The following is a 16,125-nucleotide window of genomic DNA, read 5'->3' as shown; positions in this document are numbered from 1 at the left end:
TTTGTTTAATTCCGGGTCTATATTATTATGTAGAGATGGTAAGAATAAACGTCCGATCTAATATCAGGGAACAGACTGTAGTCTTGAGCAATAACAATACATGCGCTAACGGTGTTTCTTGGTATGAAATGTACAAAAAAAATACATCTACAGAAAGCTTACGACATAGACAAAACACTCTGTGTCAGACATGAAGCTGTAAGCTGCAGGGTGAAGTGAGGTTTAGCTCATAACTAATTCATTAGTTTAAAATATATTAATATTGCTTTCTGATCATAAGCTTCTCTGCTTTAAAACTTTTTTTTCTTGCACACACAGCCTACAGGGGTCCAACCAGGTATAAGGTGTGATTAATAAAGAGGCTTGCGAGCCCAACCAGTCTACATGTGTTTTGTGGACTTGGAGAAGGCGTTCGACCGTGTCCCTCGGGGGGCCCTGTGGGGGGTACTCCGGGAGTATGGGGTACCGGGCCCTTTGATACAGGCTGTCAGGTCCCTTTATGACCGGTGTCAGAGTCTGGTCCGCATTGCCGGCAGTAAGTCGGGCTCGTTTCCGGTGAGAGTTGGACTCCGCCAAGGCTGCCCTTTGTCACCGATTTTGTTCATTACTTTTATGGACAGAATTTCTAGGCGCAGCCGAGGTGTTGAGGGGATCCGTTTTGGTGGCCTTAGGATCGCATCTCTGCTTTTTGCGGATGATGTGGTCCTGTTGGCTTCATCAGATCGTGATCTGCAGCTCTCACTGGAGCGGTTTGCGGCCGAGTGTGAAGCGTCCGGAATGAGGCTCAGTGCCTCCAAATCCGAGGCCATGGTCTTGAGCCGGAAAAAGGTAGAGTGCCTTCTCCGGGTCAGGGGGGTCGTCCTGCCTCAAGTGGAGGAGTTTAAGTATTTGGGGATCTTGTTCACGAATGAGGGAAGAACGGAGCGGGAGATCGACAGGCGGATTGGGGCAGCGTCTACTGTGAAGCGGGCGCTGTACCGGTCCGTCGTGGTGAAGAGAGAGCTGAGCCAAAAAGCGAAGCTCTCGATTTACCGGTCAATCTACGTTCCCACCCTCATCTATGGTCATGAGCTTTGGGTCATGACCGAAAGAACGAGATCACGGGTACAAGCGGCCGAAATGGGTTTCCTCCGCAGGGTGGCTGGGCTCTCCCTTAGAGATAGGGTGAGAAGCTCGGTCATCCGGGAGGGACTCAGAGTAGAGCCGCTGCTCCTCCACGTCGAGAGGAGCCAGTTGAGGTGGCTCGGGCATCTGGTAAGGATGCCTCCTGGACACCTCCCTGGTGAGGTGTTCCGGGCACGTCCCACCGGGAGGAGGCCTCGGGGAAGACCCAGGACACGCTGGAGGGACTATGTCCCTCGGCTGGCCTGGGAACGCCTTGGAATTCCCCGGAGGAGCTGGAAGAAGTGGCTGGGGAGAAGGAAGTCTGGGCCTCCCTTCTGAAGCTGCTGCCCCCGCGACCCGACCCCGGATAAGCGGAAGAAAATGGATGGATGGCTTGCGAGTGTAAAATTAATTTAAATGCGTCATTTCAGTAAAATGAGACGAAACTCTTTGATTCCTAGTTCATTTCTGTCTCTTTGAGCTTCTGCTTTTTCTAATGCAAAAAAAAAAAAACAGAATCTGAACCTATATTGGAGGTTTTTACATTTTGAAGATTCAGCAGCAGCTCATTACTCTTCAACATATGTAGACGCTGCGACATGTGGAAGAATGATGAGTGGGCTCCTGTGGTGCCGTCTGTCAGGTCACTGCATTTCTAAGTCAGTGCGCAGTGGAGCAGTGCAGATTGTGTCAGATGGAACCTCACCCAGAGAATTTTCTCATCAAGTATGACTTCCTTCCTGCTGTAGTTTTTTATTTATTTATTATTATTTAAAGTAAAAAAAAAAAAAAAAAATCTGATGAGAGACTCGGAACAGAAACTTTATTTTACCGTCACTCTATTATGTAACATCACAAACATGGACGATGACATTTTCATTGACTGTTCTAGAATGATGGAGTTTTGCTGCCAAACAAACTTTCGGAAGTTTATTACATTTGACATTTAAATAAGAGAATCCCCGATAAATTCAGATTAATGGAGCTTTTTAATGTTTCTGTAAGAAAAGGCTCCAACAAGTCCTTTCGGTTTCCTGCCATTCCTCCGTTCAGAGAGCTTTAATAAACCACCATCCACAGGTGCACCTGTGGTCTCCTCTACCACACGGTGCGCTTCAGCCCCACCCACATGGAGCGTTTGGTTCCCTGCGCGTCTCGGACGTCGTCCCAGTGCAGTTTGGTGTCGGGGACCTCGTCCACGGACTCCGGCTGGAGACGCGCTCCGTCTTTCGGGCTGGCCACCACCATTGGCAGCGGGCCCCGCTGGGCCTGGAACTCCACGACGTGGAGCTGCTTCTTGTTGGCCAGCTTCTGATGAGTTTCCTGAAGGGTGGTCGAAGCAGTGAAAGAGATTTAGCAATGTAATAATGACGAGGAGATTAGAGGGGCTTTATCTCTAGAGTTATTAATAAAAGCACAGGAGTTGTGATGGTCTGAGACGATGAGAACGGTCAGATAAATCTTCTCTGACAAAGAAGGAAACCACCAATTTCCTGCAACATAGCTGGAGTAATTTATCTTTATGTCTGTGTGAGATTAATCAGCTTATGAAATCGATTAAATCGGCAATTAAGACGTGAGAATTTTTAAGATACTTAAAATCATTTAGAGATCCGGCAGACTTAGCAGACAATGGACTAGAAACATGGAAACAACTAAAGGCTTTTGATCTTTATATCTTCAGAGATCTAATCGGAATATGTGGTTGAAAAAGAGGCGCTGGAATATTTAAACATTTAAAAACTAAATTTAGTCATTCTGAAAGAAACAGTCAGCCGCTGAATGAAATACAAACTCGGCGTGATGAGTTCATGTCACGTTCTTCCTGTTAGCTGAATTCTGAACTCATGATTAACCCTCATCTACAAGGAACATGGTCTTTTGACTTTACCTATATGCCTCAGGTGATAAAAGCTAGACTGGACGACTGCACTGATCTCACTAAATTTAAAATCATTGTAAAAAGTCACCCCTAAGAAGGTTCCGGTCCATTCCTGCTCTCACGACCTTCAAGCATTTCAGCAACCTATCCACAGACGGGGATCCACTGGATTTTAATGGAAGGTAAACCTGAGTGTCATCTGCGTAGAAACGGTACGTTATATTTCCGGAAAAATGGATCCCAGAGGAAGCAAGCACAATGAAAATAAAAGAGGACCAAATATGGACCTTTGGGTAATCTCTTTTTGAAGAGGAGGACAGCTGATAAAATTAACACGTGCTGTGGAAGATCAAACAAACTAAAGCCATTGTATTTGTTAAGGATTATTAGAGGGGGAAAAAAGGATTAAATATTTGTAAAATTAATATTCAAACTCAGTAAAAATAAGAAAGCTCCTGCTTTTTCCTGACAGAATTACCTTTTCATGTGAGTCCCAACTTCTGAAAAACTGCTTTCCGTATTTTAACATTAAATTCTCATTGACTGATTGATTGTTACCTCGTATAAAGGGTTAAATGTGCATCAGTACAAAATTATCAAATAGTTTTAAAATCAGCAAAATACTTTTTAGCTATATGCAGGTTTTTATGTGGGATCCAATCAATACTTAAATCAATTACGCATTAAAAACCGACTCAGTACAGTTTTGTACTTCAATGAAACTCTGCCTGAGTCTGTTCTCATTGGCCGATTCAACTGGCCTAAACAAATATGGACAATTCTAAATTAGGATTTTCAAAATGGACTGGAATTACCAACACCAGTCACCGGCACGTTCAACTGTTCCCTAGTAAAGGATAAAAACAAACAAAAAAACCTAAAACCAGAAATCTAATGACTTTATTTTTGGAGAATTTTTCCATTTCTTACCGACGTCCCAACATGATCTCACCTGCTTGACCAACCCAGTGAAGAGCGCCCGAGTGATGCTGAGGAGATTGACCGAGCCTTCAACTTTACAGTACATGTCCTTGATGCCGATCAGCTTGCACAGCGTGATGACGGCCCTGTGGCAGCGCAGACCGTAACCTGGACACACACACACACACAATTAAACTCCAGCTGCAGTCGCAGCAGAATATGTAATGATTAAATGGAAACGTTCAGAGCGGAACATCTGGCGCGAATTAGCTCTGGCAAAACGGACGTCGACCAACCCTCGCTTTGCTTCTTCATGCGTAGAGTCGTCCTCTTGAACCTGGAGTCCATGTCGTGATAAACTGTCGGCGGAAGAAAAAAAAACAACAGCTGCATCAGACGCACGGCAGAGCAGAGACAGATGGAAGCAAAACAGCCAAACCAATAAGTGATAAACAAATCCAGGAAATCTTAACGAGCTCCACGTGTTTTGTAGGCACTTGAGCTTTGCTTTGCGGTTTTTATCCGCCTCCCAACCCTTTGGACGTTGTAGTTCTCTACATGCCCACCAGATATCCCTCCTGCTCACTGCAGCAGCTGCAGCCCATTACTTATTCACTCACTTCTTCTTCCCCACAGGAGGAGCTGTGTGCTGCCAGACGCATTGCTTCAGGAGAAAATCCTGCGCTTGCTGACAAAGAATTCGATATTAATCGCGGCTGCTGCTGCAGTGCAGACGGGCATGGACGAAGACAGAGAAGGAAATACGAGTAAATGAAAGTTCTAAAGATTTTTTTTTTTTTTTAGTGCTCATTTGACAAGTCAAGGTAAGTGAAGAATCGAAAAGTTGATTTATCTTAATATAAACTTCTCATTCACTTGGGTGACTCATTCACCGCAGGGAAACGAGCATTTGCTGTAGCTGCAGGGGGTCCGGCCTCATCTGACAAAGTGAGAAAATCAAAACAGATTTTTATTTATTCATTTTTCCCCAGAGAAAATAACTAATTTATCTTTCAGACGCTGGAAGACCCAACGGATAGAAGATATCAGTAAATCCGGTGGATTTCTTCAAGCAAAGACCAAAAGTGAGCGGGGTTGATATATTCGACGCTGCTGCTACTTATAAACACTCATAACTTTATACAGAAAGCAATGATTCAAAGAACAGAAAATTCTGGTTTTGGAGGAACTTTTACCCCAAAAAAAACGAAACCGACGACAAATCCAAAGCACTTTGAGATTCAAAGGGCCATTTTTGCCTTCAGTCTAGCCATATAAAAGTCATTTAGACACCAGTGTTGCATAATCTTTGACAACTTATAACTTTATATAAACATCTTGTAGAGGAAATTTGTTGTAATTTTAAAGGGCCATCATTACAGAAAGAAATATGTTTAGGCTTTCAAGTACAGAACATGTATTTTGCTTAAAGAGAACATTTTCTTCTATTGTATGAGAATTTTGTGGAAAATTTGAAAAATATAACTTAATATCATGAAAAAAAGATGAAAAATGCACTTTTAGTGTCATTCTGAAACACAGAAAAGCTGAAAAAAAAATGCTAAAAACTTTAATTCATTAAATTGGCATTTAATTCATTTAATAATTTTGATTATGTGCTACAATTAGGGTCTGCGTCAGATTGAAAACACGTCGTAAAACTAATATTAACCCTAATGATAAATAATACGCTAATCATTCTAATCTGAAACGACTCGTTTTTATTGACTGCCAGCAAAAAAATCCTCATAAATAACAGAAAATTGAAAACATCAGTGTGTGTATTTAATATATTTAATTTGTTTCACTTATTGAACTGAGTTGGTAATATGAATAAGCATTTCAACAATGTTCTAACTTATTGAATATGACTGTATATTTAAACCTTATTTACTGCTGTAGAATCTGTCACCAAAGTTATTGAGAGTCTTTGTTAAAGAATCACACCAGGCAGGTCAGAGGTGCAGCTGTAAAGAAGTGGCAGCATCATGCTGCGCTCCAGCTGGTCAGAAGTAATGGGGTCAATGTTATTAATCCTATTAAAAGGGACAGCAACATAAACATGCAAGCAGAGCTACAATGGAACGATTTAGATCAAAGCATTTTCATGTTTCAGAATGGCCTAGTCAAAGTCCAGAGCAAAATCCAACTGAGAATCCGTGAGGTTCACATCTGGCCTCTATCCAGTCTGACTAAACTTGAGCTGGTTTGCGAAAAAAGATGAAAAAAGAAAAACTTAGAACTTTGTGTCATTTCCCATCAACTTCCCAATTTTGCACTTCTGTGTGTCTAATCCATAAAAACCTGAAAGAACGAATGAAAGGCCGCCATTTTCAACGTGACAAAAATATTTTAAACAACTGGTATTTTTATATTTAAAGCAATATTTCAGCAGACCGGCTCTTGCTGCAGTTGTATTCCTTAACAAAAAACATTCGTTGGGTCAAATTGCTTCCACAGAGAGAAACCTCAGTCGCAGAGCTGCAGAAGAAGAAATTCAAGTAATCTGAGGTGGTGACATTGAGACAAAGAGGGAAAAAGAAAGCAATCACACAGACAGGTTGCAGATGGCAGCACAGAGAGAGCTGAACCTGAGAAAATTAAATATACCACTGTTTCTGAAGTCAAGCAGGGTACAGATCCACACACACAAACACACACACACACACACACACACGCACGCACGCACGCACACACACACACACACGCACACACCCTGCCTGATTTGGGGCCAAATTAGGAAGCTAACTTTCTCCTCTGGTGGGCGCGGCGGAGGCTGATGACTCACTCGCATTAATCTTTCTGACGCTGCTCTCCAGCAGCGGCGAAAGAAGCCAACTGGAGCTTTCCCATAAGAAAGTTCAAGTAATGCGTTCTGATTCTCGTTCATTGCCTTAAAAAAAGAGCCATTTTTCAGATTATGTCTCTTGTGAGACTATGAGTAGATGATTCAAGGGGGCAGCAGAGAGGAGAGAGGAGAAAGCGAAGTCGAAGAGATTATGAGCAAAGAGGGAACAGGAAGGAAACCTGGGCAGTGGAAGGAGAAGAGGTAAGATGTATAGACTGTTTAGTCTCCTCAAAGTATCCATGACCGTATTCAAACTAACCTGGTAAATTAGTGGAGAGACTCAGTTAAAATTTTTTAACAAAGTTAATTGCAGGGTTTTTAATTACTCAATCGCTTTTTTATGGAAAACTATATGTCGACAAAATAAGCAACATTTAAAAAAAAAAAAAAACAGTTTTGTGGCTAAGTGGCAAGAGAAGCGGCTTTGCCATCCATTGCTGTTGTTTGTGGATGTTGTCGCTTGTGCGTCAGATTTATGGGCGTACTAGAAACAAAATATAAAGGTTCCAGCTTGGGACTTTTTTAGGTGAACAAGCAAAACGTTGAATAATTGCATGAAAAATGTAAACACGTTAAATTCCTGCTTCTAAAATGACGATAAGAAACACGTTACCATTGAAAAACATGGAAATTAAGTTTGGAAAAGTTAAGAAATGTTCCTGTATTTACTTGAAATGTAAAATTCAGACTGCTCCTAAAAATAATTTAGATTTTTAAACTTATCATAATGTTATATATACTGTATTTTCCACACTATAAGGCGCACCGGATTATAAGGCGCACCTTCATTGAATGGCCTATTTTAAAACTTTTTTCATATATAAGGCACATAGAATAGACGCTGCAGTTTGGGTTGCCGATGTGTAATAATACTCTATTATTACACATCCACATTTGTAAAGAAATGGTCTCCGAGTACTTTATATAGTAGTCTGCCCCAGTCATGGTTTCACTCACGGTGTTGTGATATTGTGCCCAACTGGTTTCTGGGTAACACAGACCAACCGACACGCTGCCGCCGCAGTCTCTGTCTCTCTTCCCCCGCCCCTCTGCCCCTCCGCCTTTAAATGTATTATCAAACTTTATTAACAAACCAGCGTTCTGACAACTATCCCAGCATGCACCTCGCGCTTCTTCTTCTACGGGGGAAAATAAAGTCGGCAGCTGCTTACCTAGCTGCTAGACCTGTTGTGGCTCAATATTGGTCCATATATAAGGCGCAACGGATTATAAGGCGCACTGTCGGCTTTTGAGGAAATTGAAGATTTTTAGGTGCGCCTTATAGTGCGGAAAATACGGTAATATTTTTAATTGTTTTTTTTTTTATGCCGATTTTTAGCTAGTCAATTAACCAGACTATCTGAAGCGGTAGCTAGCCTGCACTCTGCCGCTCTACAGACCTAAATCATGGTCACACACACACTCAATAAATTAGAAAAGCATTTTTTTCATAACAACCCTTTGAAAGGGTACTTGAATAAGTGAGCAGTCAGATCTGTTCTTTATTATGTTACTTGGAAACAACTGGAACACAAAGCAGGCAGTAAACTGGACATGAACCAGTACTCACTGGTCAGCTCTACTGAGATGAGGAACTTACTGGTGTGGTTGTTGTATCGCTCAATGTGGTACAAATGGCGTTTGGCTCGGTTCTTGGCCTGCAAATCACAGATGTAGGGCAAAACAGGTAGACAAAAATTAAGATGCACATTTTAAATACCTGACGACCTGGTCATTATCCAAATAAAGATTCGAATAAACACCAGGTAACGTGGTTCATGTTTTGTTTCATAACGATATTATTTAAATACTTAATTCAAGCCAAAAAGGAAAAATGAGCAAGTCGACCGTAAATCTGACGTGCTTTGAGTTCTTACCTTCCTCAGAGCTGCAATTCTGTCTGCTGCTTTACCCAGAGCGAAGCCTAATGACACAGAAAGGAGAAACAGGTTACAAATCGGCTTTCCTCTCTCCCCTAAAGGACTTTTTTCTCCAACATTAAAAGGAAAAATAAGTGAGAAAAAAAAGAATAAGTCAGGATTTACAAGGAATCTGCTCTGATGCGTCTGCTTTAAAAATTCTGTCGACTCCTAAACAACATTCAGAGTCAAACTGCCCGACTTGTTTTAGTTTTAATTTATTTTATTTTTAAAAAAGGGATCAAACCTGCCACTCCGTTGCCATTTCCTACAGCAACCAAACAGCTGATGGATCTCTTCCTGCCCTCCTTGGCTGTCATGTTGAACACGCTCTTCACCTAAAATCCAAGAACAGCAAACCCACAATGTGACCTGGTAACACGTAAAGACTGTATATATAAAAAAGGGAAAGAAAGAAAGAAAGGAAGAAAGAGAAATCAGACGTGGAGGCACAGAAGCACTCTGCAGAATTATGACATTTGCACTGATATTTCATGAAGTGCTGAATTTTTCCAGTCAAAATAGACCTTACAAACTGATCCAAGACATACAGAAAAAGGTGCGTATGAATTCCAAATCCATTAGTTTTCAAAATTTAAATGCAACATTATTTAAATAAATCCACTGCATCCTACTTCTTTGTTTTAGTCAATGAGGTCCAAAACTTAACTTTAACAATCATCAGCCGACAAAAGCATGTATTTCTGAAGTTTCTCCATCTTTCATAAATGTGGTTAAAAATGGGCTGATGGTACTGCTTGTTGATTATGTCCCTGCAGTGTTCAGTTGAAACTGTAGGGGGCAGCAGTCACATGCCAGAAAGACAAATGAAAGTTTAAGAAAAAGAACAGAAGCTCAAGAAGCTGTGCAGAGGAGAGTTGGAGGACAAACAGAATAAAAATAAAAAAAAAAACAAGATTATGAGAAAGGTAAGAGAATTGAGAGATAAAACATAAAATGAGGAAAACAACACAGAAGGGAAGAGAAAAAAATATCTCTAAAGATGAGGGTGGAAATTTGGTTTGACTTAATCTGACAAATTAGGTGTAGAAGAAGAGAGCCACAATGTGACAAAACACAGAAGATGCATAAAAACTAAGAAAAACAACATGGTTATGGTGAAAAGTATTGTGAAGAAGCGTTTCTGTGCAGCTGAACATGCGGACGTGTGTTACAGCAAACACCATGGGGTAAAAACAAAAAAAAGAAAAAAAAAAGAGAGCGTGAGTTGTGAGATCATGAGTTTGTGCGGCGTCCTGATGACACACAGGCAAACTGCTGACTCCCAGGAAAACAGCATAAAGTACACGACTAACACACACACACACACACGCACACCTGCGCAGAAACACAGAGTGAGACGGGATGCTGGGTTATAGTTTGAGCAGCCGAGCTGCTCAGTGTCCACAGTGATACATAAAATCAGCACATTAAACCGAGTTCATTAGGAAAATTGGAGCTCTGGTTAGAGTATACATTTAAAGATGTTGTAATGGACTTATTAATTCATGGGATTATTACGCAGTTGACACCCTTTCACCTAAGGCATTATTCATGGTTCTCAGTCAGCTTGAATGCAACGGCGCATTCACACCAGCTCCATTTAGCCCGCTTTAACCCAACTCTGGTTTGTTCGTCTAGAAAGTCTGGTCCGTTTAGGTCCACCTACAACTCTGGTCCACCTACAATGCTAGGTCTCGGTTCGGTTGAAGTGAATTCCGATGCGGTTCCAATGCATATGTGAATACCAAGTGGACCAGAGACCGTTCCAAAAGCAGGAAGCGGAGTATAGCGCTGGGTATTCTGGGTAAATGCAACCTAAATAAGTACGCAAATCCAGCGCTAGCTGGAGAAATGGCTCCTGGTCTCTTGCTGACATCAAAAGAGAAATCCTACAGCCACTCAAACCTGACGCCACTCCATTTTTATTTACATATTGCAAAGGAGAAAATTGCACTCATGTCGTTAGAGGTTTTTGTATCGTTTCCTTCAGCGGTTCTCAATGCAGCGCCACCACAGGCGAGGAGGGGAACAGATTGCTGACACGCTTAATTGGTTAGATCATGATAAATCGACTATGGAGATAATCGTCAACTAATTTAGTAACAAACTGGAATATACAGATTTTAAAAAAGAGGCTATTTGCTGAAAGAACAACACATTCAGAGCAGAAATTAAGCCACAAATGTACAAAAAATATAAACATTTTTCATTTCAGATAAAGAAAAATCTCATGTTCTCCCTAGAAAGTGGCAGTTTTAGGTGAACCCACCAAAAAACAAACCAGTAGTCAATTTGCTTCACAATTAGTTAATCCAAAAATAATCACCAGATTAGCCATACTCTATAATTATACTAAGTGAAGCAAAACTGGATGAGCTTTCCACTTCTATTCTTTAGCTGCAGATGTTAAGCGTAAATTGAAGGAATGCTGCTATTGCATTTAAGGCAATGAAATGTTTTTAAAAATATATATATTTTAATGTATTTCTAGTATTGTACAAAAGTAAACTAAAATGATAAAATTAAAAATTGATTACTAAAATAATGTGACTTGCATCTGAAGAAGCTAACGGTTACAAGCTAAATTCAACCAATTACATCCATGGAAAAGGAGTGACATTTAAAGGACAAAAAAGCTGCTGTAATATCTGACTGCAGACAAAAGTTACCTGTAAATATAGTCAATCAATGGTCTGATAATGGTAAGACTATAAATTGAAAATCTTGTGTACATCTGTATTTACCGCCTTACGTTTTTTTTTCCATAGATCGGCTCTTACTTTGAGCTGGCTCAACTCGGCTACAAATCCTGGCCTGCTCCAGCGCCTGCGTGCCAAACGGAGGGAACAAGTGACAGGAAAGTGTTGCATCTCCTCTGATGGAGCTCCAAAGTTTAGCTTCGCCTTCAGCTTCACAACTTATGCAACAAGCACATTTCAGTGAAGGGTTTATAATTTAACCATGGGGCCCACAGACGAAGGATTGGGGTCAGGGTAGCGGCGAACGCCAAAACACTTCAACAATCCTGCAGGACGCACAAACACACACGTACACACCGAGGAGGTCCTGGATGCTTCAGCTTCCGTGGTTAAGAATAAAAATCTACACCATTTCTTGGTTTTCCATCTCTAAATACACGCTTGTCGTTGATGTTTTCGCAGGAATCTACGAGCATTTTTAGATGCAGGATGTTGTGGGCATTTGCCACCTCTCATTTCGTTTCATAGCCAAGTTTGCGTTTGAGGTCAAGGATAAAGAAACGGCGAGGTTTCCGCACAGATGGCGTTTCAGACGCATCTCGCAAACCACATTCCATCAAGTTATTAATTCCCACGTTTCAGTGTTGCCTGTGGCTACCAGAGCTGACGCCTGTGAAGACGATGAGGAGCTCCTGGCTGCAGTTGCCATTTTAGGTGAGGATGCATGGGTTTTGGTGGCGCGTTAGCAGCACAGCAGATGGGCTAGAGATTTTTTTTTTTCTTTCTAAGGCGGATGAGCGACAGAACGCCGGTGGGAGGATGTTTCTATCTTGCTCTCGCTGCTGCCTAATCGGTTATTTTCTCAATCTGGTGCTTTGCATCTCCCTTGTCTGTCTGTATTTGTCGATAAGTTGCAGGGCAAGGGGGAGATCATCTCAGCACATGTGACCTCAGGGTGACGAGAAAGCACAAAGAAACTGACAATCACAATAACATCACCGCTGCGTTAGCATGCATTATCTCGGAAACTCGGGCTTTCACGTCCCCCCAGCTCTGCGAACAGTGAAGGGGTTTGTCGTAGTTAATTGTGGCAAAAGTTCACGCTTGGTCGTGTCCTAAATGCACCTCGAGTAAAGTTATTTCTTTGATTTAAGAGACTTAAATGGAGGTTTTTGAAACGGCTCAATTTTCAGACATCAAAAAATGAAAAAAAAATAATTTACTTATTGCCGGAAAAATTGATGGATTTTATAAGCACTTTCTAGAAGTGGTAGAGAAAAAAACATGTAAATTTACATAAAATGTCTCCTTTAATATCTGGATATCTAAAACGCTCTCTTAAATGGTAAAACAAAAACTATAAAACACAGAGGATAATACAAACGCAAACAGCGTGTGTAATACATGCAGGCATTTTTCTCAACATCAACTAATCTTGTATGTAAATACAAAACTGCTGTGTGTGTGTGTGTTCTACTTTACCTACTATTACTTGCCCTGTGATTTTATAGTTTTTCTGATCAAATTTAATGTGCTTGGCAGCTGTAATCTAAATTTACCACAAGATTAGAAGCAGCCCATCCCGTCTAAAAGCGCACATAAAATTTCTCTTTTTCTGCCAGCTGTTTGTTTGCAACCAAACTTTCAAGGTTCTTCAGTGAGGAAAAAAAAAAGACAAACTAAAAAAAACTTGTTCTATCACTGACAAGGCTCCATCTCCGTTAATGAAATCACTGAATCCAGTCCAAGAGGCTGCTGAACCTGGAGGGAGGCCATGAACATCACTTTCATCTCGTTTCACTTTAACTCTGTCATCCCTTCTTTTCATTTTCAACAAACTACTTTGTGAGAGTGCCAGACATGCTTTCTCTTTTCTTAGAGCCTGATGTTTGTGATGTATTATTTTTAACTAAATGCTACGCCACTCTGTGACATCGCTGGGCTTTAAATGAGTTTTTGCTTGACGACGTTTTATAGCATTTCCCCATCCAGGTAGGGAACATTTGGCTTTACCTAAACTCGCTGGCAGTCATAAAATATTTAAACTTATCATTAAAAGATAATGTACCTTAAAGTGGGAGGAACTTGGGACTTTACAGGATTAATAATTATACAATAAAAAGTCAAGATGTGTAGTAGTTTAAAACATTAGCAAGACAGTTTTACAATGCTTAAGTTTAAACATTACACTGCAAAAGCACAAAATCTCCCCATGTATTTTTGGTCTAGTTTCCAAGGCAAATATCTTAGTGTGCTTGAAATGCGACAAAAATAACTGACAAGTCACTGACAAGGAGTATCCTGGAGAACGGAAGCAGGAAAACCAGGACTGAGGCCTGCAGGAAACACCAATCAGTTTTGGGCATCAATAGTTTGAAAAACGAACAGCCAACTGCGCCTCATCACACTCACCATGTGCAGGCAGTAGATAGTTGGTTGCCATTTCTGTTGCGCTCCTCTCCCTGCTCTAGCTTTGAGCAACAAGCTCTCACCAGGCAATGGAGACAACCAGTCCAGACTTGTCAAACAGAAAAAAGAACAAGAACACAGTGCCATACTCTAGCATCTTTCCTGAAACTGCCATGCTGGACGGATATCATCAACTTTGGGTTTTTCAAGCAATAGGCTTTCATAGAAAATCCCACAAATTTTAATGCATGGAGTTTAATGATAAAGAGGGAAAAGCTGGAGAACTGTCGATAAACAACTCATTAAAAAAAGAAGAAAAACGAGTTGAGTCTTTGAGACTCAGTAATGTCTTGGTTTTTTTCACCTGCCTAGAAATCCACAGAGATCATCGTGCTAAAGAATCCCATTCAGCTACACTGTCCCAGGCAGCCGACAGCCAGATGAAGTCGTGCAGAAGTAGACTACAGCGTGCAGCTGCTTCCTAAAGCGATCCAACAGAGTAATCCCAAGCCAGGGTCATGGAGCCATCAGAGACGTAGGTGGTACGATCACTGCTGCTGATGTATTAGTGTGAGTAAAGCGCAGTGAAGGCATGAAAGAGCCAGTCTGCTATTATGGCTGAAATGATTAATTGGATTAATTGTGCTGAATCAATTATTGGAACAATCATTAACTAATTTAGTAATTGGTTAATTGTTAACTGGCGTGCACAGACCCAAAAAAAGGTCAACTGCTGAAAGAACAACACCCTCAGAGCGGTAATTAAGCCAAAACTGTGGAAAAAATATACATTTTCTACATATTTTGTGCATTAACCCTCCCACAGTCTTAAGAGATGGGATCCATTAGAGCCCAGCAAGCTATTGCTGTGTGTATGGTGTTTATTTTTTTTCTTTCTTGGTGGTTTTGGGAACTGACAGTCTGACGGGACAACCCTCTAGTCTCCTCCTCCCTGCTATTTGTCCATATTATTTGCTGGGCTCGTCCTGAGCAGCACAAAGGCTTTTTAAAGGAATGCTGTGTTATTGTAGGCAATTAAATGTTTAAGTTTTTTATATAAAAATAAATGGAATAGTTTGCATATTTTGGTGAATTTCTAATATTGCACGAAAAGAGCTTAAAAGAAGAGCGCCACTTGCGTTGTCCTGAGCCAGTAAGCATCAACAGCTACTGCAAAAAATATATTTCTCCAACTTTCCAATTGCAGTCAAAACCCAAAAGTTTTGAGTTTTGTGGTTTATGTCCCCTTGTTTTCCCAAACTCAGATTCACAGGCTTTGCTCCGCCTCTCGCTTTTTCATCCGTCTCCCTCCCCGCTTCCTCTTCTCCCGCTGGATCTGCTCACTAATGCAGCCTCATCGTCCTTGGGAGACAAGCCCTTTCTTTTTTTTTCTTTTTTTCCAGTAAGCCTCTTCCATTTCATTAGGCCTGAATTTATAGTGCCACACACAGACACACACTCATCCCCATGAAGGGTGTATTTATAGAAGGCGATGGCACCATAAAAGTGTCTGTCGGCTTCCAAGGGGAAGTCTAATGTCTGTGACACTGCTCTTATTAATGCGCGCAGGAGAGCTGGGGAAGACTATCAATGCGAAACACACCCACACAAATTAATGTCCATTTATGGAGTAGACAAAAAAAAAAAACATGCGTAAAAGGTGATTAGAAATGGTTATCATGAAGAAGAAGTGAGCACCAGAGAAATCTACATGAAATACTTAGAAATGACATCCAGCTGTGCAGTAACCATGAATAATGCACAGCTTATTTCCTACAGAAGGATATTGTGTGTGAAGAAGGGCCACAGAGGCATAGTTGGGTGTTTGGTGTGTGTGTGTGTGTGTGTATATGTGACCCTGTGGCAGAGATCCCACCAGCTCACCAGGGCCCATTAGTGCTAATTGAATTAAGGGGAGATTCTGCATGACGAACAGAGAATCTAAATGAACTGTCCGCAGAGAGTACCGTATCCATATGTCATCCAACACACACACAGACGCACACACACACACACACACGCGCACGCATGCATGCACACACGCACGCACGCACACAGCCACTTTGTCTTTGGTCTTTCAATTTAACAACTGCTGAGTGGAGTCATTCAGCCATAGGCCGAAGCTTGAAGTTTCCTTGCTACATTTTATTAGGGTTGTATGTTAGAATATTTTCTTCGGCTTAGTTTTAAAACATACAAAAATACAACAAAATATATTTAGTTAAGGACTAAACTTCTCAATTTAAAGTGACAGGTGGATTAAGTAGGTGGTCAGATGCATTCTGGACAAAATCGTCTTCCATGAGGCAGGAAGCTTCAAAATAAAAATGTTCTTTGAAT

At 41.1% G+C, this 16,125-nt stretch overlaps 1 protein-coding gene and 1 long non-coding RNA gene across 3 annotated transcripts in view; one reads left to right on the top strand and one right to left on the bottom strand.

Annotated features, from left to right (window-relative positions):
• Positions 1–1,905: 1,905 nt before the first annotated feature.
• Positions 1,906–16,125, bottom strand: part of mrps5 (mitochondrial ribosomal protein S5) — a 24,192-nt gene continuing 9,972 nt past the window's right edge. The window contains exons 7-12 of the mRNA XM_008428815.2: positions 8,922–9,012; positions 8,633–8,679; positions 8,356–8,413; positions 4,204–4,266; positions 3,939–4,075; positions 1,906–2,427 (exon numbers count right to left, since the gene is read on the bottom strand). Coding sequence (XP_008427037.1) covers positions 2,203–2,427; positions 3,939–4,075; positions 4,204–4,266; positions 8,356–8,413; positions 8,633–8,679; positions 8,922–9,012 — 621 coding nt within the window. The 3' untranslated portion in view covers positions 1,906–2,202. The remainder of the gene's footprint in view (positions 2,428–3,938; positions 4,076–4,203; positions 4,267–8,355; positions 8,414–8,632; positions 8,680–8,921; positions 9,013–16,125) is intronic.
• LOC145555097 (uncharacterized) lies at positions 4,551–14,812 on the top strand. 2 transcript variants are annotated; one of them, XR_014091179.1, is made up of 4 exons: positions 4,551–4,731; positions 4,806–4,855; positions 4,925–4,992; positions 11,446–14,812. It is a non-coding gene; the product is annotated as an uncharacterized LOC145555097 (long non-coding RNA). The 2 variants fall into 2 exon arrangements; XR_014091178.1 differs by lacking the exon at positions 11,446–14,812 and having other exon boundaries at positions 4,925–5,534.

This window comes from Poecilia reticulata, chromosome 15 (genome assembly GCF_904066995.2).
Source record: "Poecilia reticulata chromosome 15, P_reticulata-male-v2, whole genome shotgun sequence".
Lineage (NCBI taxonomy): Eukaryota > Metazoa > Chordata > Actinopteri > Cyprinodontiformes > Poeciliidae > Poecilia > Poecilia reticulata.
This window is presented reverse-complemented; position numbering and strand designations above follow the sequence as displayed.